At 33.8% G+C, this 24838-nt stretch overlaps 2 protein-coding genes across 9 annotated transcripts in view; one reads left to right on the top strand and one right to left on the bottom strand.

Annotated features, from left to right (window-relative positions):
* Window positions 1–24329, bottom strand: part of LOC145641844 (DNA ligase 1-like) — a 29869-nt gene extending 5540 nt beyond the window's left edge. Inside the window, exons 1-11 of one of the 8 annotated variants that reach the window (XM_081692835.1) lie at window positions 23927–24068; window positions 23730–23783; window positions 23466–23637; window positions 22986–23102; window positions 22596–22697; window positions 22403–22519; window positions 8589–8819; window positions 8379–8473; window positions 7298–7385; window positions 6229–6360; window positions 2588–2700 (exon numbers count right to left, since the gene is read on the bottom strand). In XM_081692835.1, the coding sequence (XP_081548961.1) occupies window positions 2588–2700; window positions 6229–6360; window positions 7298–7385; window positions 8379–8473; window positions 8589–8819; window positions 22403–22519; window positions 22596–22697; window positions 22986–23102; window positions 23466–23637; window positions 23730–23740 (1178 nt within the window). In that variant the 5' untranslated portion in view covers window positions 23741–23783; window positions 23927–24068. Of the gene's footprint in view, window positions 1–2587; window positions 2701–6228; window positions 6361–7297; window positions 7386–8378; window positions 8474–8588; window positions 8820–22402; window positions 22520–22595; window positions 22698–22985; window positions 23103–23465; window positions 24111–24201 lie in introns of those variants that run through there. The other 7 variants (XM_081692829.1, XM_081692830.1, XM_081692836.1 and 4 more) reach the window with 7 other exon arrangements.
* On the top strand, window positions 15071–16724 carry LOC145556095 (glutathione S-transferase T3-like). Its single transcript, XM_081617765.1, has 2 exons — window positions 15071–15454; window positions 15929–16724. The coding sequence occupies exons 1-2, from the start codon at window positions 15140–15142 to the stop codon at window positions 16685–16687; spliced, it is 1074 nt and encodes a 357-aa protein (XP_081473891.1). The 5' UTR covers window positions 15071–15139; the 3' UTR covers window positions 16688–16724.
* Window positions 24330–24838: the final 509 nt, after the last annotated feature.

Below are 24838 nucleotides of genomic sequence, written 5' to 3'. Positions count from 1 at the left end.
GTCACTTTAAAGTTCAAAGCATATGAAACACATGTAACGACTCCTAAGGTGCACCCCCATGGTATCATCACCTATGAGAGGAGATACAAGGACTGCAGACTCTTGGGGTAAGAGGAGTGTTGCAGCAGCAGCTCACCAACTTCAGTGGGCAGTCACTCACCAACAAATGACTGCTGCTGGGGTTAAATACACGTAACAGAGCTTGGCCTTTTGTGCTAGCCTAGCTGGCTTTTTGCTGATTGTAATTGAGCTGTGTACATATAAAAAAAGGGAAGTAGGGATTGGCTTAGTTAGGTGTTTTGTGGTAATCAAATTCTGGAGAGTAGTGGCTTGAAGCCACCTAGGAGAGTGGTGACCTCAAGCCACCAATTGTAAGAAAGCTATCGTCTTTGCTAATCAAGAAGCAGCCCAGCTTCCCTCATTTCTCTTATTTGCTCATTCTGATTTTGTTTCTCTTAAAGCTAGTGTGAAATATAGACTGAGTGTAGTAGCCAAGCGTTAGAAAACAGCTCAAGGCCCAAAAACCAACATGAACAGATGACAAAAAGTAGTTCTGAATATATAATAGGAGTCACCCAGCACTGATGACTACCTATGTTGCACGGAAAAGGATACGGGGACAAAAACGGCTACGGGTACGGAGACAGCATACGGCAAAATTCAAATTTCAAAAAACGGGTACGGCAAAAAAAATTAAAAATAAATAAATCAATCAATGAAATATTTAAAAAAAATAAAAAAAAAAATCCATACAACACAAATTATAGTACCATTTATATTAAAATAAATAAATAAATAGACAGTGACTTCTCCATCTACATTTCTTCAGTGACTTAAAATATAATAAAATTAAAATTAATAATATCAATAATAAAATCACATGCTATAGCATACATAACAAGCTATTAATCAAATTATTCACATAAATAACCAACAAAACCAAAAATAAAAAAAAAAAAACAAAAAGAGAGAAAAGAAAACAGAAGGTTCGAATAAAGAGAAAAAAACAAGAACTAGAAGCAGAAGATAGATAGAAGAAGAAAGAGAAACATTAACAGGTCGACGCTCGAAGCCTCGCTAGACGCCGGTGTCGAAGTGGTCGCCGGTGGTCTCTGGTCACCGCAGAAGATTGAATCAAGTCGCACCTCCAAGGGAATCGTCGTTCACAACTGTTAGGGTTTTTGAGAATTGGGGGAATCGAAAATCAGGTTAGTAATTCATTGATTTTGGGGTTTTTTCAGAAAAATAAGGCCTAAAATTCTAAGGAAACGTCATAAAATGGTTCAAGCCGTCCCCAATACGTACCTGAGCAAGAGGCTAGCCGTCCCCAAATTAGCTTGCCGTACCATTTTCGAAGGGGACGCCTTGGGGACGTTTCCAAGCCGTACCCGTCCTCGAAACGTTTCCGGTATGGGAGACGGCAACCAATTGACGAATTTGTGCAACGTTGATGACTACTATTGGCTTAAATTCAATATAATTGAAATTTGAAAGGCCCATCAGCAACAATAATGTCATGCCATGGACCAACTCACAGAAGGCTTAGGGACAGAAACAACTAGAGCAACAATACATTTAATCTAAAATATCAACTGTGAACAGACTGTAACCAAAACATAAATAAATAAATAAAAGGTTAATTTTTAAATTACCACCCAAAAATGTAACCATTTTCGAACTAACCACCGTTTAATTTTTTATTTTAAATTACCACCCCTTAAATTAAATAAATGCTCAAATTACCACCCATTTCAAAAATCCGGTGGATTTTCTGTATATAGGCCCCACCTAACACTTTCTTTGACCTTTTTGACTAATTTTTTCCCTGTTTTTTCTCTTTAAAAACGCTCTCTAAACTTTAATTCACATTTCCTTCACCAAATTCTACCAAATTTTAAAGAGAAAAATATGAATTGAAGTTAGAAGAGCGTTTTTAAAGAGAAAATTTGGGGGGAAAATAAGTCAAAAGGGTCAAAATAAGCCTTAGGTGGGGCCCACACACGGAAAATCCATCGGATTTTTGAAATGGGTGGTAATCTGAGCATTTATTTAATTTAAGGGGTGGTAATTTAAAATAGGAAATTTTGCAAAAAACCACCTTTAAAATCTTGTTTTTTGCATTTAACCACCTCTTAAAAAAAATGTTGCAAAAAACCACCAATTTAAAAAATTTTGTTGCAACTTACCACCAATTCAATGTAAAACCAGTGATAATTTGGCTAAAAAAGTGGTAATTTGTAACAAAGTTTTTAAAATTGGTGGTCTTTTGCAACATTTTTTTTTTAAAAGGTGGTTATTTGCAAAAAACAAGATTTAAAAGGTGATTTTTTGCAAAATTTCCTTTAAATTAAAAAATTAAACGGGTGGTTAGTTCGAAAATGATTACATTTTTAGGTGGTAATTTAAAAATTTTCCAAAATAAAATATCCCATTATGAAAATAAGCCATGGCCATGGTCAAAAGTTCTAAACCAGCATATGTAGGTATAAAAACCTTGTTCACTTCCGCTAAAGGGAAAGAGAGATATCTCTGAAATTCATCTTTCTTGTCTAAAGAAGATCTTTACAAAAGTTGCAGAAGTGATTACCTCGTATTAAGAGCTGTTTCAAAAAACTTGTGCATTTCCTCAAAATCATTAGATGTGAGTGCTGTAGCAAATTGAAAATACCCAGAATCTTCCTGAAATGAATCATAAAGATGCTGCAGTATGCAAAATAGGTCCGGAAAGAATCAGAACATGAAGATTTTACCAGAACAGAGATACATTATTGTTACTAAATTGTAACTCTTCAGCTGAAAATAGAAACAAAAACAACAGCAAAAGGATTTGGGGTTGGTTAACATGAATCGTCATTAGGAACCGTACCATATAAAGAAAGGGACATAACAAGATAATTGTTCGAAAGAGTTTGAAAAAAGGGTACTTGAGCAAAAGAAAGATCATCCAAGAAAAATTAAGGGAGTTTTACAAGAGAAGCAAGAATAAAATTCAAGAAAGTTTTAAAGGAGTGGTTAAAACATTGGAGTAAAAAAAACATACAGGTTTGAGAAAACTTTAGCAAAAGAAAAACAATACAGTTTATAAAACATTAGTTGGACAAAATAATATAATTAAAAATGAAAATAAATTTAGAAAGTATATATGCACTCACAACACATCGTTGATGTAAATTTTCTCCCTGCACACCGCCCTATCCAACATCATATTTTCCTCAATCCCCAAAGCACCCATGTTTCAATCACCCTTATCCACATGTTCTTAGGTCTTCTTCTACCTCTCGTGATCCCAAAATTTTGCAATTCTTCGAGCCTCCGTACCGGAACGTCACTTGGTCTCCTTCTAATATGGCTCAACCATCTTAAGCGATTCTCCCTTATCTTGTACTCCATTAATGTAACCACTACTTTCTTTCTAGTTATCTCACTCCTCAACCGATCATCTCTTGTATGGACACACATCCATCACTACGCATTTCCGCCATATTCATCTTATGCACGTGGCAATGCTTTACGACCCAACATTCTATACGATATAACAAAGCAAGCTTTATTGCAGTTCGGTAGAATTTCCCATTTAATATATGAGGTACGCCGGGATCACATACAAAATTCATCACACTCTTCCACTTCAATCAATCCACTCTGATACTATGAGCTACATCTCCATCCAACTCTCCATCCTTTTGAATAATATATTCCTGGACAATCTTCTTATCTAACTTGATCACCCCTACCTCATTGTATCTCACACCACTAAACTTACATTATAGATACTCCGTTTTACTATTGTTCACCTTCGAGGGACTCCAAAGTCCTCTACCATTCCAACTTACATTCCACACCTTCTTTAGTCTCCTCAATCAATACAATATTGTCGGCAATCATGCACCATGGTATATCATCTTGAATCGAACTCGTCAATTCGTCCATGACTATAGCAAAAATATAATGACTAAGTGGTCTATGAACTCTAATTATAATTATGCTTCAGACTTCCCAACATTAGTCCGCACACTAGCTCCCTCATACATGTCTTTAATGATGTCAATATATTTCCGCAAGATGTCTTTCCTTGTAAAAGCCATCAAAGATGTCAATATATTTCAGCAAGATGTTTTTCCTTGCTCTCTTGGTACCTTATCATAAACCTCCTCCAAATCAATAAAAACCACATGTAAATCCTTCTTATCTCGATAAATATCCATTATCTATCTCATAAGGTGAATTTTCTCCACAATCGATCTTCCATCTTCAAGACTTAAATCCAAATTGGTTTTCTAAGATATTCACATTTCTCATTATTCCATCACTCCGTCCCAAAGTTTCATAGTATGACTCATTAATTTGATCCCTCGATAGTTAGAACAATCTGACATCACCTTTGTTCTTATACAAAGGTATTAAAGTACTTCTCCTCCACTCCAAAGACATCAACTATTCAATTCTTCTTTCTCCCAAACATCTCCAAAGCTATATAGAAATGCCATCGAGCCTTGTTGCTTTCCTCAATCCCATTTTATTAATGCCATTTTGACTTATCCCTTTTGAATTCTTTGCATAAACTCCCAAATCCCGATTAACCATATCACAAAGGACACTTTTTTTTATTTTGAATATCACGAGGGACACTTGTATCACCAATATCTTGAATCTCAAAAAATATTTTGTATTAAATGACTCAATATGAAAAGTTTACATTTCTACTCATCACATACCTATATGATTTGTAAGATTTTCACAAGTATACAGTTCTGGTTTCTGCTCATAGGAAAGCGGTTGTGCCTATGACATAAAATCCGTTGCAATTTACAATTTTTTTTTTTTTTTGGGTGTTTAGAGAACCACATAATTATTTAATGGAATTAAGGTTATATGTGGAATATGATTAATAATCTTGAAAGATTGATTACAAAAAGAGTATATGTGAAAGATTGATTACAAAAAGCCTAAACTCTCCAAGATAAAACCTTTAGGTTACAAATTTCAATAACCAAAGCATAAGGGTCAAATCACATGCCTTCCTATTCTACTAGTTGACACGTTTATTTTATTATGTTTATCAAGCACAATTTCAGCAATTCAACATTGTAAAATTACAAACAGTGCATATTAATAAAATTTACATTGAGATGATTCAAATAAGATCACACATGATTATGTTTAATCGTAATTATAAATCACAAAACCTAGTCAAAGTGCATTTTGCAAATGGTGCAAAAGTCAAACTGTGTAAACTAAAAGAATGGAGTAAGTATCCTAGTACATCTAGATTCTAGATGATATTTAATGTAGGGTGCAACGTGAACATACCGCGACCAATATATTATGCCATGATAGCTGCATTCCACCCAGATTGGCCACAAAAGTGGTTATCCAATAGTTACTATGATCACGACCACATCCAAGATTTAAACCATGGGGCAGATAGAAAGGCTTCTTCTTAGCTGCTTCCTCCGCTTTCTTTGTAGTTATTTACTTGGATTTTTTTTTTCATACACTCACTTACAATTTACTATAGACTCACCACTTTTACTCTCACGACTAATATCTTTCAATTGTCACTCTCACACTCAACTTTTCTCTCGTAACTTAAATATAATTCTTGGTTTCTGTGAAAAGTGAAGTGTGTACATTAAGAAAATAAAAAATAAATAAATAAAAAAGGTAGTAGGTTACAAATGTGAATTGCACCTAGGTGTTTAGGTGTATTATATGACCAAAATCTACAAGCCTTGCTCCCAACAAGCTAAAGAGTCCAAAAAGGACATGATATTCCTTTGCCCCTTTATTTTTTTCTCCAAAGGGATTTGTTCACTTCTTCAAATCTTGGTTGAAAGTCTAGCATGTGAGTAGCATGTCCCTTTATGCTCATTTTTACCCCCTTTGTGCTCATTTTTACTTCAACTCCAAGCCGCCAACTTTTTATTCATATTATATACTCCCACCCCACTCTCCAAGACAATTAATAAAATTTCTCGAAGTCTCTCCCTCCTAAAGCTAAATGTACTTTCATGTGTAGTCCCCCTCTAGAGTTCTCCTTGGTTTATGTTGCTACAATAATAGTGTACAACTTGGTAAAATAGAGGTGGTAATTTGCAACAAAATAACATTATGTAATCAAAATTTGTAATCCAATGTAAACAACGGATCACCACAGTAGTAAAGATAGAAGAACAGAGAAAGAGGGAATAATGTGCTGAAAACAAGAAGCACAAACCATGATATTACCTTTCTACGAACATTTAGTTGCTCTGGGAGAAGTGACTTTCCATTCAAATACATTATGTCAAAAGCGAAGACACAAACATCAACCTTTATCTCACTCAATTTGGCTTGTTTGCGATCTCGAGTTTCAAGTATCTAACAACATCACAAATTTAGTATAAGAAAAAACAAATGACATGAAGATTGATTATATCAATCATAAGAATCACCAACTACTCCCACTATTGCAAAAAGTGCTTCTAGTTCACTTTTACACATTTTCCAATGCACACATTTAATCCAATACATCCTCCATTCCCCTAATATTGCAACAACTACCAATTTAAGAAGTTTCATATATATAGCCTCAAAAAAAAAGAAGTTTCATATATATTGCAACATCTCCCTATTTGCACATGTTTTCTCTTTATCTCTTTACTTATCACATGGGTCCGAATCTTTATTTATCTCTATCTCTCCACTTATCTTATAATTCGTGTCTCACTCACAAGCTATAGTATTACGTGAATGGAGGAAGTAAAGCTTTGATAACATATTAGTTTTTTTATATAAAAAAAAAATTATATTAATGAAATACACATTAAGATGGATGAAACAAGATCCCCATGAGTGTGTACGTTTCTTATATATTAAATAAGGGGAATAAAATTCCATTTGCAATAAAGATTCTAAACAAATGGGATCTTGGAATGGCAAGATAAGGTTTGCTTTGGACTTAATATGATGATATGAATGCTACAATGAGCAAGTATTAATTTATTTAGGTTATTATTAATAGAAAATCAAGTAGTAAAATAAACAGCAGTTAAACAATACTAGAGCATAACTCAATTCAAATTAATGAGTGCTATTTGAAGGTTTAAGGTTAATAGAACCCAAGCTGTAAAGAACAAATGACAAGCGACAGTTATTTTATGACGTAACCCAAGAAAAAGAAAAAGAGAAAAAAAAAATACGGTTGAAGACATCTGCAATTCATAAGCTGTTTTAAGTCCATAATTAATGAATTTTCTGATAAAGAAGGTTTCCATACTAGAACAAATGCATAAAACTCATCAAAACAATCAACTACCTGCTTAGGACGAATCGTCTGCTTCTCTTTATCATATGCAACAATTTCACAATCCAAAATAAAAGAATTTACAGATGGCTTCTTGAACCTGAAACAAGACAATATAGGACATAATAGTAAATGACGTATGGTTAGAGTGATAAAGAGCAAATTTAGGGATCAATAAACTGATAACTGAATTTGTATACACGCAAAAAGACAGTAATACATTTATATAGAATTTAATGGAGAGAGTATACATGACATGTCTGCAAGTCATTACAAGAACTACATGTTATCAGAATAAGACTTAGTAGAATTAGAAAGAATTTAGAAGATAAAATGGTAAATGTCAATAATATAAAGTTGAAAAAAAAAAAAGGAATAGCAGCATAAATTTGTAATTTCAGCAGGGCAACCTCAATAATGGAAATATTCAATAAAGAATTCCTAGTAAATACATTATTAGAAGACTAAGCCTAAGAAGCTACACAAGGCTCCCAGTCCCAACAGATCATGGAAGTGAAGAAAACACAAGAAGATTTTCAGCACAAAATGTTGCTCCAAGTCTACAACCACATAGTTGCAATCATCAGAATTGCAAAAAAAGGAAAAATAAGACTAAAAATCAGCAATATGTAATTTTAAGTTTTTAACTGTTAGAGGCTGTAAGACAATAAATTTGTACAAACATACTTCCCACAAAACAAATTTTACAAACAGTCTTAACACAAGCTAAGGATTGCAGCAATATGATAAGGTATCAATCCTTACCGCCTGAACTTCTTTGACAAAAGAGTACAACAATGCTCGTTACAGTTTCCAATTCCCACAATAATATTTATTTATTTCCATACTTTCCCCTGTCCTCCCTTCCCTTCCAAGTTCCAACCCCTTGAGTGTTCATATAAGAAAACCAAATCCATTGTTTCAGTACCATCTCCCGACTAACTAATCATCGAGTACGAAGCATAAAAGAATCTCCAAACAAACTATTTGCATCATATAGAATTATAACAAATAGCCCATTGAATAACCTTGGAATTATTACACAAACCACTAAACCAGTGTCAATCAAAAAGGATACTTTGCCGAAGAGTACCTATGCACTGCAGCAACAACATCAGGAAACTTCCCCGTGTGCCATTCAGCATTTCGGCTGTATATCTCAATAGAACCATCTTCCATGTAATGAATCTGCATTTAACAGCTATTTTAGTACAAAAATTACTGCAGAGGACTCATTCTTTTAAACCCTACACACTATACATAAAATAATCAGGAAAATGAATAAAAGATAAACGAAAATTACTTGAGCACGTTCTCCATCATACTTGTATTCACAAGTAAATATCATATCTTGAAATTTATCTATAATTTCCGAAAATCCAGTTGTTGGTTTTGCTAACATAAGTCGTATAGGAACACCCAGTGTAAGGTTACAGGTCTTTGGAAGAAGCCATACACCATCACTGAGAAGGGCAGGGACTATTTTATCATACATAGGAACTACATAATATACTTTTTTAACAATCTTTCCAGCCTGGTACAGACAAATTAGAAATTATGAGCATAGATGAAAAGCACCTAAGACTTAACACAATAACTTTGCAAAAACAAAGGCTATGAACCTTGTGCAAAACGCAACCATCACGCTCTGTCAAAAAATCATAATATAGCAATAAAGCTATTACAAATGCATATCAAGTACCTATATTCAAAACTATAACTGCACATATCAACAAGAGCTCTAGGAATTGCCACAAATGTGAACTGAGCAGTCTAAACGAAATTCGAAGACCAAGAGAGGAACGGGAAACAATTTATAATTCACTCCATTTTTAAAATAGATGTGATGCCAAATGATTGTAAAGATGAACTTTGAGAGAATCACAAATCATTAAGCGTAAAAAAGAATCAGGGAAAGAGAAATCCATTCAAAAGAATCTCACTTGAATTTCACGTATTGGAATACCACAAGTCTCAAAACCTCAATGTTGAGTTGATACCATTGTATTATTTCATTTATGCTCACTCTCTCGAGTAAATGTGCTTTTGAAAAATTAAGAGGTTAAACTTTTTCAACATCAAATTCTACATTGACACTAAACATGTATATTTACTTCCTGAATTCCTGTTATAAACCAGATTCAAGAAACATCAATTTCACAACTTCAATAATTATATCGTAAAGTAAAAAATGACTGAATTAGTCCTCAAAGATCACATAAGGTCATATTGACATCAAAATCCAGACAAAGGAAGCAGCCTCAAATGAGTCAAATCAAAATCTTATTTGACCAACATGAGAAACTTCAAATCATTTATAAATAATTGAAATAAGTAACGCTGCTCTTTACCATAATTAGCATATCTAGCATGTAACTAGTAAATTAGAAACTAATAATTATAGTGGCTTTAAGAGTTCAGAGTTTCAGACTATAAACATAGGTTCCTTTTTTTAAAGGGGTGGGGGTGTTTGGGACATCAGAATAGAATGTGCCTGATACAAAATAAAGGATGCTGTGAAGATAAATGAAAAGGAGACAACAATTTTTCAAGATATGTGCGAAACTTTAAAAGCTCACAACTCTAAAACATTCTAGACACTAGATTTACAAATATTTGACTTTTAGACGAGCTCAAAGAATCTATGACAGATGATGAGCCCACATGGAAAAGAAAGGTGATACATAATCCTTTAACCAGGCATTTGATGTAAGTCACAATTTATCACAAACATCTCATTCTATACAATCAACATAACTTTACCAACTTTACTCTGCTGACATGTATACTCATAAAGACAATAATGAAGCCTTTCGCATTGAGTATTCATTCTTCAACCTACTGCAACGAATACCTTGAGCAACAAGAACAAGGGTTGGGTCACCTATGAGCGTAGAAGGAAGAAAGGACAGCAGCAAGGGTCAGCAAGGAATGAGCCACCAAATCAGTGAGCTGCCAATGACTGCTAGGAAAACTGGCAGCATTCTCTCTCAGTGTGACAGCTGCACTTTTGTCATTTTTTCTTATTGGCTGGTTGTGTACATATAAGTAAAAGAGGGGGGGGGGGGGGGGGGGGGGGGGGGGGGGGGGGTAGGAGTGTGCTAGGTAGCTGGTAAATTGTAATCCTTAGAGCGTGGAGAGTTGTACCCTCAAGGTACTAGAGAGAGAGAGAGTAGTGGCCTCAAGCCACCCTGTTTTGCAAGACTTAATCTTTAATCAATGAAATAGCAGCCTACTTCCCTAACAATCACATCTTTTTATTGCCTTCCATTCAAGTATTACAGTAGAAGTTAAGTGAAACGTTATACCTACAAAAGCCTTAAGAAGCGACACCAACATAAGTTATGGTTTTAAATGCTAGATTGATGCACACAATGTGTGCAGCCACTTTCAAAAATATGTACAATAATTCATTATGGTTGTCATTGAAAATGTTAAATTATAAAGGAGTACAAAAGAGGTAGGGGCATTTTAAATATTTTAGACAAACACTTAATTCCTTAAGAGTTAATTTATATTTACAATCAATTAATCTCTCATACTATTTCAAACTAAACCCCAAATCAGTAGGACAATCTATATCCCCTATCATAATCATGTTAAGTGTGACAGAGTTAAAGCAAGAAATTTGTCAAGAACTACCCCATAAACGGCCCGTATTGTGAACATGTACTTGAAATTAAATTTTTTTTTTAAACAACTACCCTAAGATGCAAAATATTTGTCTAGCACTATTCTTTAACGGTTTCCGTCCAAAATTTCCATTTGTGGGGCCCACGAGTACATTTCCCCACCCAATTAAAACACAATACCATAAAACTGAAAACGTAAACCCTAAAAATGCAAAAACCCTAATTCAATTGAAAGCTTAAACCAAGAAAATCAAATTTGTTCATTCAATTGAAACCATAAACCCTAAATTGAACCCTACTTATGATGATTAAAGTACGTTAAAACCCTATAAACCCATTACTATACAAACGAATTATAACAATTACCTATATGGTTTGCAATATTTGGTTATTAATTGTATTCAATTGCTTAAATCTATGGTCCTTTGAGTTTTGGTTGTAGTTTGGAGAGAAGAACAACCATACGACTTTAAATAGGAGAGAAGAGACTTGATTAGGTGGGAAAACGTAATTATGGACACACAAACGGAAAAAAATGGACGGAAACCGCTAAAGGGTAGTAGTAGATAAAGTTTTTACATTTAAGGGGTAAAATAATAATATAAATAAAATAAAGGCTATTTATGGGGTAGTACTTGAGAAAATTTTCTTCGATGACCTCCATTAGCATTCTCAATGAAAGCATTAACTCTTGGAAATCTTTTAACCTTTGTTCACTTCACTTTATTTCAACTTATTCATATTCTTATTAAAATCATATCAAACCAAATCACACCAAAAAAAAGTTCAGACTATACTATATCTTTTTATACCCATGCGTTTAGTATCTTATTTCTTCAATTTCATATTTGTAAAAGATATGAAAGCTACATATTTAAAAATTACATTAAGACAAATCTAACAAGCCGTTTTTTATGATTTTATTCTTATATATTAACATATGAATAAGGTCGGAGTTCAATCAAATCAAATAGTATAATTACATAAACAAGAAAATTTTAAACCAAACCACACCATAGTTTAGAAAATTCATACTGGATTACCTTATTTCAAGTGAAGAGAGCGAAGCCTTATTAGGCAAGTACACCTGAAGTAATTAAATTCTCATGCTTTTTCGCTACACTTATTATTTTTTGTGAAATGTTTTCTACACTTCTTAACAATCTATTTCTTCAGGAGTAACACTTGCAACCGAAGTTCCTACTCTCCCTAAATGTTAATATTGAAGAGAAAATGGAGCCTGGAAAATTTAAGCAATCAAATCTACAACACAAAGACAAAGGGGTCAAGGTAGGTCTAATTTCAATGAATTTAGAATGTGTGGAGTACTCTCAGCCCCTCTTAAAACAAGGAAAAAAAATTCTTAAGAATGCCAAGATCTAATTAAACATACGGGAAGTTTTACCTTAATGTTTTTATGATGAAATTTCACTTGTAACAATAGTATGCATCCTGGTGGAAGGATTGTCCTACCTTGGAAATCTTAGTCTTTTGAGGTGAACATTCTGTTTACAACGAGTAAACTCATTAACTGCATTGTAAAGCCTAAGAGCATGACTAAAAGATTTCAGTGTACGGTCCACTATGGAATGACTTGTAATTGTTGAGTAATTCAATTGCTTAGCCTTGGTTAGCTCTTGGAGACTTCAATTATGTTCTTGAGGCTGATGATAGAAGTGGTAAAGCTGTAAATTGGAGTGATAAGGTGAATTTTAGAACTTGCATAGAGGACTGTGCTTTGTATGACATGAAATTTGGAGGAATTTTCGTAATTGAAATAATAAAACAATCATGAGATGCTAGAGTTTCTCCAAAATTGATAGGGGTTGGTGAATGACAAATGGGTTGATATGTTTGAACATGCTGAAATGTATTTTGTAATGAGGGTGATTTTGATCATTACCCTGGTCTTGTTTTTGTGCCCTTTAGATATTTTAACATTTGGAGTAAGAAACCGAAATTCAAAGACCCCTGGTTTCAAAATGATGTGGTGGACACTCCCGTGTACAGTGTAGTGCAGATCTGAAAATGGTAAAAAGGCTCTTATTTAGCTTAATAAAAATGGGTTTCAAAATGTTGAAATTCAGTTCAATTTAAGTTACAAAAGAACCCTAGAGATATAACTGCAAGAGAAGAGGGAATGAATGCCAAGAATACCTTGATATAAGCCCAAGCTAGTATTGGTGGCTTGGATAACGGAGGATGATCAGAATACAAGTCTTTTTCATAGTTTTCTCACTGAGAGGCAAAAGCAGAATATAATTTATACCATTCAACACACGTAAGGGAAAAGTGTTGTGTAATAGATCAATCTAAGGAGGGGTAGTCTAGGTATTCTACTAATACCTAAGGAGGGGTAGTATAGGTATTCTACTAATATTAGCTCATTAGGTTAATTGTCCTTAGTATAAATAGAGAGGGAAGGGAAGGAAATAGGTAGGCAGAAATTGAGTGAACCTCTTGAGAGACTTGTAGCCTCAAGCTACTAGAGAGATTTGTAGCCTAAAGCTACTGAGAGATTCATAACCTCAAGTTATGACTATCCTTATGTAATCCAACCTTTAATCAATCAAATGTTCAAGCTTTTAGCCTTAATTAAATACTAATTATGCTTAATTAAATCAGTAGAATTCAGTCTATAACATGTTGTTTCTATGGCTAATGTCCCTCAGGTTTTTTAGAGTATTACAACATTTTATTGGGAACTATTCCTGTTGTTCAGAAAGGGTTTGTGGTCTATGCAGATATGTCTGATATCACAACCTTTTAAGGCTGAAGAAGTAAAAGCACCTATATTTGCCACAAATGAAAATAAAGCCCATGTTTTGGAAGCACTTTCTTCAAAGAATGCTGGGATATGGTTTGAGATAGATTGGGTTGCCACTGCCGGACCGCCAATTTTGGTGTAGGTGTACATGAGAAGAAAGAAGTGCCAAATCCAAAAGAAGGGAGACAGGGGGAAGCAGCCATATGAAGCAGGGAATATTTCTACTCTAGCAGACAAAACTCATTATGGTTCCACAAAGGAGAGGGGTGGCATGGACTGCAAGCTGATTTGGTGACTGATTACTTAAATTAATCAGTAGAAGAAGACAAAGCCAACTGATATTAGGCTAATCCTAGTATATAGCTTGAGTATATAATTAGCATTAAAAAGGCAGAAAAGAACTATCCAGAAATTTGTGAGGAAACTTGTATGAGAGTTGTGACCTCAAGTCACTTAGGAGAGTAATAGCCTCAAGCTATTGTATCAAATTTTCAGCCATTATTAATCAAACTCAAGCATTCGACTTTCCTTAATTTTTATGCTATTGTATTACTCTGATTTCCTAGTCCATTACATAGTTTGGGAGAAGATTAGCAATGTTGTGTTGAATTTATTATAGACACAAAAGTTGCTTAAGGAAATTAATATAATACCTAATACCTATTACCTTGATCCCTAAAACTAAATGCCCTGGGAAATTGACTGAGTTTATCCCTAGTGCTTGCTGAGATGTAATCAACAAGTGTATCGCAAATATTCTTCGTGATTAGAACAGGTTCTCCTTGTTATCAGAGCACTTACAATGGGAGTACTCTACCCCCATATTTCTCCAATTTGGGAGGATACTCCCATTGTGGTAAATTTACCCAAAGTACTCCATATAGGAGTATTTGGAAGCATACTCCAAATATGGAGTAGTACTCCCATGGTACTCTTGTATAGTGGACCCCCCAACTATCCTATTAATGTTTGACACTTGTACATTGTTGGCCCACTTCTTTTCTTCTTTTTTTTTTCTAATTTGTAGTACAACAACAATAATGCAGTACTTTAAAAAAAATAAACAACATTGCAATACTCTACCCAGTCAACAATGCAAACGGAACTTTATCAAAATATACATATATATATTTTAAAAAAAAAAAAAAAAAAAAAAAAATTTGAAACGGCTAGTTTCTAGGGGATTTCAAACAAGAAGAATTTGTAGTAATTTTTATATGTTGTTGTAAGTTTGTAACGGTAAAAAAATTTTACATTATATATTTGTCACAACTAATTAACTTTCATTCATCTATTCCTACATATTCCATATTTCTCACAACTAATTAACTTTTTTCCTTTAATTATTCTCAACTAAGAAAATCCCATATGGATAATAATAGTGCAAACTCACAAAATACACCAAATAATTTCCAATTTGATCCTAATCTTCTTAATAATCCTCAATTTCAAGCTATGGTACAATTATTTACTACTCAATCTAACCTTAATAATCCAAATAACACTTCACAAAATCCAAATTTTGTTTTTCCAATGTCTCAACATTTTCAACAAATGGAATGTTCTCCGGGAGGAGATGCTAGTAGCAATGCAACTCCAACTTCCGAAATTAGGACGGCACGCCACCTTGAAGAAATTGAAGATGTTGCCGTCGAATTGTTTCCCGAAGAACCAAATGTCATCGTTAACAATAAAAAAACGCAAAAGCAAGCAAAGAAGACGTCACAAGCAAAAGTGTCGCAACAAACGAATGAGTTGCAACAACCTAAGGTATGATAGTTTTTAAAAATATTATTAGCAATAACCTAAGGTGTGATAGTTTTTTAAAAATTATTATTAGCAATAACCTAAGGTATGATTGTTTTTTAAAAATTATTATTAGCAATAACCTAAGGTATGATTGTTTTTTTAAAATTATTATTAGCAATAACGAACATTATTATAGATAATTTAATTACAACCCATCAAACAATATACTATTCTCACTTGTACACATAAATTTTTGTAAATGATAATAATAAAAAGAATTTTTGTAAATGATAATAATAAAAAGAATCTTTAGCAAAACTTACAGTAGTGTAGCATTCTTGTAAAGATTAGATGATCTAAGATTTATTTTAAGAGATATATTATTACATTATATAGTGCATATAATCAATTAATATTATTATGGCTAACTAGTTTTATTATTACTTTATGTATTGTATTGTTTTAATTAGTTTGAATATTATTGTATGATCAAAGGGGTGGTCCATAAAGGACGATGAAGCGCTAGTATCCGGGTATATTAATGCCGGAGGAGATGTCGGAGAGAGTACTTATCAAACAAAAGTTAATTTGTGGGATAACATTGAAGCTCTCTACAACAAATCAAGAGAAGAAAATCCCGATTGGAAAATTAGTAAAAGGACCAAGAAAGCTTTGCAAGTTAGGTGGAATCATATTAATGAATTGGTTGGAAAATGGGTTGGATGTTACTCATTAATCCGACGTAACCCACCACAAAGTGGAGAATCGGAGGAAGATATTGAAATGCATGCTCACGAGAGTTTTCACAAACAATATGGTAAACATTTTGTGTTGACACATTGTTGGCAAATTATGAGGAAAAAAAAGAAATGGGGTGCCGGAACTATGCTACTACCTTCTGATAGTCGAGGAAGTAAAAGATCAGAGTCCGAGTATTTAATAGGTGATAGTGAAGAAAATCGACCTTATGGGGTTAAGAAGATGAAAAATAAAGGTAAGGAGAAGGCTACTTCTTCTTTTGTCAACATTGATAGTTTGACCTCTACTCTTGATGAGTCTAACCTTAAGAGACATGAACAAGGAGAAAGGATGTATTCTTTAATCAAAGAGCGAAGTGAAGATAGAAAACGACAAAAGGAGGAGGAGGCAAAAATTAGAATTTTCAGCATACTAGCGACAAATCCTAATCGTGATAGCGATGATGAAGAATTGTATCGGAAGTTGAAAAATGAGTTTAGGGGTAGATTTATTTAGTGTTAGTTATAAAAAGTTGAATAATTATATCCTAATTGTTACAATTTTATTGTTTAAATGATATTGTATTGTAATATATTCCATTGTTGTTATTGTAATATATATTTAGTTAATTTATATAATGTTGTTTAGTTCAAATTAAGATTCTTTGTAATATATTGCTCTAATTAATTTATGTGAAATATATTAATTTTTATATTAATTAAAAACAAAATAAAAAAAAATCTTGTAAGCTTTACCATTACAATATGTCATGTCCTATCATATAATTGCTGACATATCATGATGATGTACCTAACGTTACTTGTACTAGTCTTATTGTTTCATATAATTGAAATCCAACATATTTGGATAAGATATCTTCACTCTTATCTTCAGAAGATATCTAGTAATTCTCAACCATTAACTTTTACTTTCTTATCTTCTATATCCAACAATATCTTATCCGTGATTTTATGTTCACTTGATAAATTATAAGTTTACTTCACAATATAAGTTCACTTCACATTATACTCCATATATATATTTACTCTCCTTCTGTGAAAATATCATTGTTTTTTGCACAAATTGTAAAAACACTCAAAGTTTCACAAAAAAAAAATGAACTTTGACTTTGGTTCAGGTTCATCAAGTTCTAGTGATGAAATATATGATTGGATGTTGATGGATTTCATTCAGGAGAGTGAACGTATACAAGAGGTGGAGGATGTAATAAGAGAAGTGGTTACCTCTGCTGTTCAACAACCCACAACTGAGAGTTCACGACCAAGATCGAGGGACTATGTGCCAAGAGATCGTGAAGGGGCTCACAAACGTTTGGTAGATGATTACTTTAGTACCACGCCACTCTATAATGATGTAAAATTTCGACAAAGATTTCGCATGCGAAAGCCAGTTTTTATGCGCATTGTGAATACTTTAACCGAAGTTGACGATTTCTTTAAGCAAAATGCAGATGCCACTGGGAAACTTGGTGCTTCAAACTTGCAGAAGTGCACCGCGGCAATAAGAATGTTAGCATATGGCACCTCGGCTGATCATGTTGATGAGTACCTCAAGTTGGGTGCAAGTACGGCAAGAGAGTGTCTTACTCATTTTGTTGACGGAATTATTACTAGCTTTTCTGCAGTTTACTTGAGGAAGCCAAATTCTGATGATGTGTATCGTCTCCTTTGTGAAGGAGAAAGTCGTGGTTTTCCTGGCATGCTTGGGAGCATTGATTGTATGCATTGGCAATGGAAAAATTGTCCAGCAGGGTGGAGAGGCATGTATCAAGGAAGATCTCGAGAGGCAACTGTAATCTTAGAAGCCGTTGCTTCTTGGGATACATGGATTTGGCATGCATTTTTCGGGACACCTGGGTCAAATAATGATATCAATGTCTTGCAGCGATCACCGGTATTTGATGACTTACTAACTGGACGAGCTCCAGAAGTTCAATACAACGTAAATGGAAAAACGTACAATATGGGTTACTATCTAACGGATGGTATCTATCCGAAATGGGCTGGTTTCATTGATGCCATAACTGCTCCCCAGACTGCTAAACATAAACTTTTTACTATGAAACAAGAAAGTGCTAGAAAGGATGTGGAGCGGGCATTTGGAGTACTTCAAGCTCGATTTGCAATAATAAGATATCCTGCTTTGGCATGGCACCCTGAATTATTATGGAAAATTATGATGGCATGTATTATAATGCACAACATGATTGTAGAAGATGAACGTCATATGTATCGAAATTATCAAGATCCGTGTATTGATTTTGCGGAAGAACAACCCGAGACACTAGCTAGTTCATCAAGTGAAAACGCTAATCGCGGGCCCATCCTTGTTAGTCGCGGAAGATACGAGTACATGGATCGAGATTTAAGCAGATTTATGGGCAAAAGGGAAGAGCTTCACAACAAACAAATACATGTGTCGTTGAAAAACGATTTGGTTGAACATGTTTGGAGAAAGTTTCAAGGACCAAATTAAACTTAAACAATGTGTGTAAGAAAAGGAGATTGGTATTGTTATCATTATTTTTATTTTTATGTTAATTTTAATTTAATGTCGTTATTTTCTAGTTATTGTTGTTTTTAGTTTCATGTTGGTTTGTTATTATTTCAGCTATTAATGAATGTTATTATTAATGCAAATTAAGCGTACTATTTGATTATACTATTTTACAAATATTTACTATTTTATTATCTTAGAAAGTTAACTATATGTTTACGTTTTACTAACAAATATTTTTACTATAATTAAAATTTAAACAAAATTAATTTAATACTAAATAATAATAGGTACAATAATGTAGTGATATATATAATAATAGGTACAATAATGTAGTGACAAATATATATATATATATATATATATTAAAGAGATAGAGAATAAAAGAGTATGACAAGAGGATCCTCTTGTTGTGGGAAATTATGGAGGAGGAGGAAGATGAAGAGTATTATGATAGTGGAAAGTGGGGTATAGGAAAAAGTAGATGATGTGTCAAAAGGAGAATGGGAGAGAGAGGGAAAAAGTATGGAAGTAGAGTACTCCCATTGGAGATGCTCTCATAGCAAAGAATCAGAGTGCATTTGTACACAACAGATACATTGTGCATAACATCATGGTATGCCAGGATATAGTAAGACAATATGGAAGATCAACTGCTCACCCAGGCTATCTCATTAAATTCGACCTTAAGAAAGTTTATGATATTGTAGAATGGGACTTCGTAGAGGAAAAAATGACAGCTTTCAATTTCCCTACCTACTTCATCAATACCATTATGACATGTGTGAGATCTTTAAGATTTTCTTTGATAATTAATGGCTATATGCATGGATTTTTTGGCTCTATGCATGGATTTTTTGGCTCTATGCATGGATTAAGGCAAGAAGACCCTCTTATGTTGTTTGTCTTGTGCATTGAGTACCTTTCTAGGGTACTAAAGATAGTTAGCACAAACACAAACTTCAAGCTCCACCCTAGATGCAAAAAGTTGGACTTACTCACATTTGCTTAGCAGATGATTACAATTTGTGCTGTAAAGGTAAAACTAGATCAGTAAAATTGTTGACAAAGGGCTTGGAGGTCTCTTCCAAGGCTACTACAAGCTAGTGCTGAGAACATGGAAACAAAAATCGGCGGTTTCGTTATAGAACAGACGCTTGGGCTTTGTTGGAGGAAGGAAAAGAAGCCAGGGGAAAAAATGAGTGAAACAAAAATATTGAAAATGGCATTTTTGGGTTTACAGAGAAGATATAGGAGGGAGAGATTAATGGGGACATACCGATAGATGGCCAGCAGCTCACATGTTGTTTATACTTTTTAATTTTGTTTTTTTACTTTATTGTACTTGTATATATGACGTGGAATTTAGAGCATTGCATATATTAATTATTATTTTTATTTTTTTGGCTTTTTTGTTTTATTATTAACTTATTTTTAGCCCATGTTTTTTCTTCATAGGCATTCTTTTTTTTTTTTTAAATTAATAGCATTTGGTTACCAAATAATGTAATGATGAACTTTGTCCTCTTAAGCATTCAAGTCTTGCTTAAGAGGACAAAGTTCATCAAAACTACTACTCCCTCTGTTCCTAAATGTTTTTTACGTTTCCATTTAGGGTGTTCCTTTTATTCTTTACATTTAGTATCTTTTCTGTTTTGGTCATAAATTTTGGACAAAATTACCCATATTTTACAACTTTTTTTACTCAAAAGTCATTACTTTTCCATGTGCTATTGTACTTTTTGTACTATTTTAATAGTTTTTCAACACTTATTATTACTTTCTCTCTCCTCTCTCCTCTAATTTCTTCACCCCACATGCTTGACATTGTATTTTTCAATAAAATTGTACTTTCAATCATTGAAATATTCCAATATACCTCAACTTTACACAACTTCTTAATTACCGCGCATAATTCCAAACGTAAAAAACATTAGGGAACGGAGGGAGTAATAGACTTGAATGCTTAAGAGGACAAAGTTCATCAAAACTACTATGGTAGCAAAGTTTGGAGCTCTAAACACTTCTCTTTGCTATTATATTAGTTTTGATGAACTTTGTCCTCTTAAGCATTCAAGTCTATTAGGCTCAAATCATAGTGTTACCAAAGGCTATTTTTGATAATATAAACTAGTGTGTGGCCCGGGCAATGTCCCGGGTTGCTAGTTTGTACTTGTTTAATTTGTTAATCAAAGTCGACTGTTTAGATAGTAAGACCTGTTGGTTTCGATTTTAAGTCTTGCTTTAAACATTTTTTAGTTGTCAAACTCAATCATTACATAATGGAAACAAATATTATTATAAGACACAAATTAAGTTATCTAAGTTAACTATAATTTTGTTGGATAAAAAAACACAATTAGTAAATAGCTAAGATGGTAAGACTCTTAACTTAAGACTTGTTGGTATTGAATTCAAGTGTTGTTATAATCATTTTTTAGATGCAAACCTAATACACATGTGAAAATGACATGTCATGTTCATATTGACATGTGGCGCATATGGCTGACACGTCGAACTTAAAAAAGGTGACACGTGAAACATAATCTGTTTTAGGAACGTTTTTTTATATAAGTATAGATGTTGTCTGCAAAAACTTCTTATGGCATGGAAGTTTAAAAACTAAGCCAATTTATATTGCTTCGAAGCAAATTTGTAAAATGAAAGCTGGAGGTGGCCTTAAGCATGTCCAAGCCTTAGCTCAGAAAAAGAAATTTTGTAGCCGGTATGAATATCAGTCCAAGGTTATTGCAAGCTGGTATTGGAAGAAAATATGTGAAGAGAAATTAACGAGTGTGTATAATCCTGCCACTTTTGGGCAGTGTGAATACAAGATCAGTAAGAATCATAAACTTTTAAGGCCTCAGGATAGATGCAACTGTGGTAAGCTTGTGTGGGAAAGATGGGTTATTCCTAAGCATCAAGGGAGATTATTGACTAGAGGCAGGTTGCATGCAATTGGAGCAAATTACCAGTACTGACTGCCTGCTGTGTAGGGAAGCAAATGAGATCCATGACTATCTTTTCTTCAAATGTATATAATTTCAACATTCAGGAAGTTCTTCATAACAGTTTGACAGCAGCAAACAGGAAAGCAAGGGGAGCTAGGTTTTCTTAAGTGGTCTGATCAGAGGTTGTGCCCTTGCAGTGGCCTATCAGATTTGGAGAACCAGGAATGCAGCACTCTGGGATCTTTAGAATTTTTTTGTAAATACAGTTATAAAATGTATTAAAGCAGATATTAGAGCTAGACTGTTAGGTATTAGTTCTAAGAAAATCAAATGTAATGATAAGAAAATGCTTGAAGAGCTAATTTTATAGTTTTTTTTGCTCGTTTAAGTGTTCTGGGCAGCCTGTTGCCTCTCAGTTTTTCTCCCTATTGAGAGTTTGATGTAATTGGTGTTAGGAGTAAAAAAATCTTATAATTTCCAAAAATATAAAAAAATTCAACATATACACTAGTTAAGCACCAGTAATTTTCGGTCAGTGTGTTGGGTTAACAAACAGGGAAGCAGATCATCAAACATTTTCTATACACCAATATAAAGTAAAATTTGTCTCAAAATACCTTATATAGCAGCTAATATCTCAATATCCTCAGAAATCAACAAAGAACACACAACAGCAAGACAGTATTCAACAAAATCAAGGACAACCTTGATGCCAATCTACCATGTGAAGTGTCGATATAGATTTCATTCAAACACCACTTACCTCATTCATTGAAGATTGAATATCAAATGGGGGCTTTGGATGCCCTTCGGAATACACATCAGCTTGTCCCAGTGCAGTAAGAAGAGTTTCCTCTGCCAAACCAATCCACAATTTTGCCTGCAAACCAAACATAATGATGTACAGAAAATTAAAAATAATTGAAATTTTTTTAAAATAATAATAAAACAATAACCAGCAGTAGCCGGATCAAATAGACAGGTTCACAATCCTTGGCAGCCACAATAAGCGACTTGATCAAATTATTTTTCCTTTCTAGACTATTGCTTCCAGAAACCTATAAATATGACAAACAAAAGCAGCAGATCATCAATGAACAAAAACATATCCAATTTACTTCAAATCAAATCCTCTAACTTGTCCTTTCCCAAAAAAAACATCCTTTGACTTGGTATAATTATTTGGTTTGTTAATAATGTCGAAAGTCCGGATTGCAACAAAAAAAATGAGGAAATTAAACTATAGCAAAACCGTCAAAAATTCACATTCCCTCTCAAGCCAAACCCATTATGCCAAGTGAAGAGCATATAAAATGTAGCTAAAACATAAGCATTGAACACTCCACCTGAGCAATTTGCTGGAACGTATTGAAAACTTTAGTAATTGTCAGTGGTAAATGTTGGCAAATCAGACTCTGCTTGGTGCGGATAGCTTCGGCAACATCACCAAGATCACCTTTTTCCTGAAAAACATAGCAAGTACAGTGAAGGATACGTAAAGACAAAACACAGCTAAAACACCTACTTGAAAATGTGTTAGCTACCAAGAACGGCTAATTCTACCATCTAAACAACAAATAGAGTTCATGCTTCCCAATAATCTTTTACATAAAACTTCAACAGTTCAACATACATCTTTTATGAGCATACATCCAAACAAACCAAGTTTTATCATCAAACTAACAGACATTCACACTAGATACGATCATATCTATCCCTAAAACATCACCAAACATCCATATATTGCAAGTCAACATACATAAAATGCCTTCGAAACAATAAATGCCAACTAAGTGTAAACCAAACATATAATCAAACAACATTACCCTATACTTATTCTTAACAGCATCTTGACTAGTTCCACACGCCTGGGCAAGAGCCGTAATAAGCGAAGCATCTCCAATTCCGAGCTTTAAACCTTGATGAACTGGAGCAATCTTGTTGGCCAACAAATAAACAACCTCCAAAAGATCATCAGGAGTCATTGCAATCACAGTCCTCAACACATTACAAGTAATGTTAGTTATTATAATCCTACCCGATTCACCTTTAATTAAATCAAATGCCTTGGCAAGAAAAAGAAACGGAACCTTATCACCATCCTTCCACCAAGCCGCTGAATTAGGTTCAAAACTCGCCGGTTCCTTCATCAAATTGGAAACAAATTCATCCACATTAACATCCACCTCAAATTTCTTGGCTAAAGGGTTTTTTAATTCACTCTTCTGAATATCTAATTGCTCCACCAAAACAGAATTTGACGGCATCTCAACCGGGTTTCCCTTACCTTTCTTGAAAAAAGGATTTTCCGGAATTGGAGGTTTTGGTTCTACAGATTTTTGTTTTCTCTTTCTTTTGTTAATGCTGAGATTTTGGGATTTCTTGACAGCGACAGCGGCACGAGCACCGGCCTTCAAAGCTTCGAAAACAGAGGGGGGAGAAGCAGACTTCATAGTTCAATCCTAAAGGTTCTGCAATACATCAGCAACCAAATTTGATTCAGTACATTAGCAATCAAACAATGCTCGAAAAATCAAATAAGTTTAGGTTGCGTTTGGATACTCTAATTTCATTTCAAATTGTGAAATTCAATTCCAAAATTTCAATGGAATCCACATTAATATCCACATTAACATGATAGTAATCGGTAACTAAATTGGACAACGTTGTTAGCCAAAGAGATAGTTTTATTACATACTTAACGATTAATTTTGAAGCGGTAATATCGTTTTCTCCGTATGATATTGCTCGTAAAGAGTCAAAGTTAATGTTGAACAGTGGGCGCGCGCAAGACACGGAGTTACGCAGAGGTGCCGCGCGCAACTTCTGAACTTGCGCTTGGAGGACGCGCGCAACTGTTACCAGGTAGGATCGACAATTTTTCAAACTTTTTTTTTTTTTAAATCGAAGTGCAGACAACATTTTTTTTTTTTTGTTTTTGTCGAATCATAGTTTTTGCGAAATTTTTTTTTAATTATATCTCTAAGTAACAAGTTGGAATTAGTTAGATAGGATACAAAGCACATATTCATGTAGTCACATAAGCACATAAAAGGAACTGTTTTTTTTTTTTTTTTGTGATAAAGAGGGGCGAAGCCCCTAAACACAAACAAACAGAAATAAAATAGAAAAGAAACAAAGCAGCCAAAGCAAAAAACGCCTAGCCAAAGTTAATCTAACATAATGCCATAAGGGCATA

This window comes from Chenopodium album, chromosome 8 (genome assembly GCF_948465745.1).
Source record: "Chenopodium album chromosome 8, dcCheAlbu1.1, whole genome shotgun sequence".
Taxonomy (NCBI): Eukaryota; Viridiplantae; Streptophyta; class Magnoliopsida; order Caryophyllales; family Amaranthaceae; genus Chenopodium; species Chenopodium album.
The sequence above is the reverse complement of the archived record's forward strand: the minus strand, read 5'-3'. Positions and strand labels throughout refer to the sequence as shown.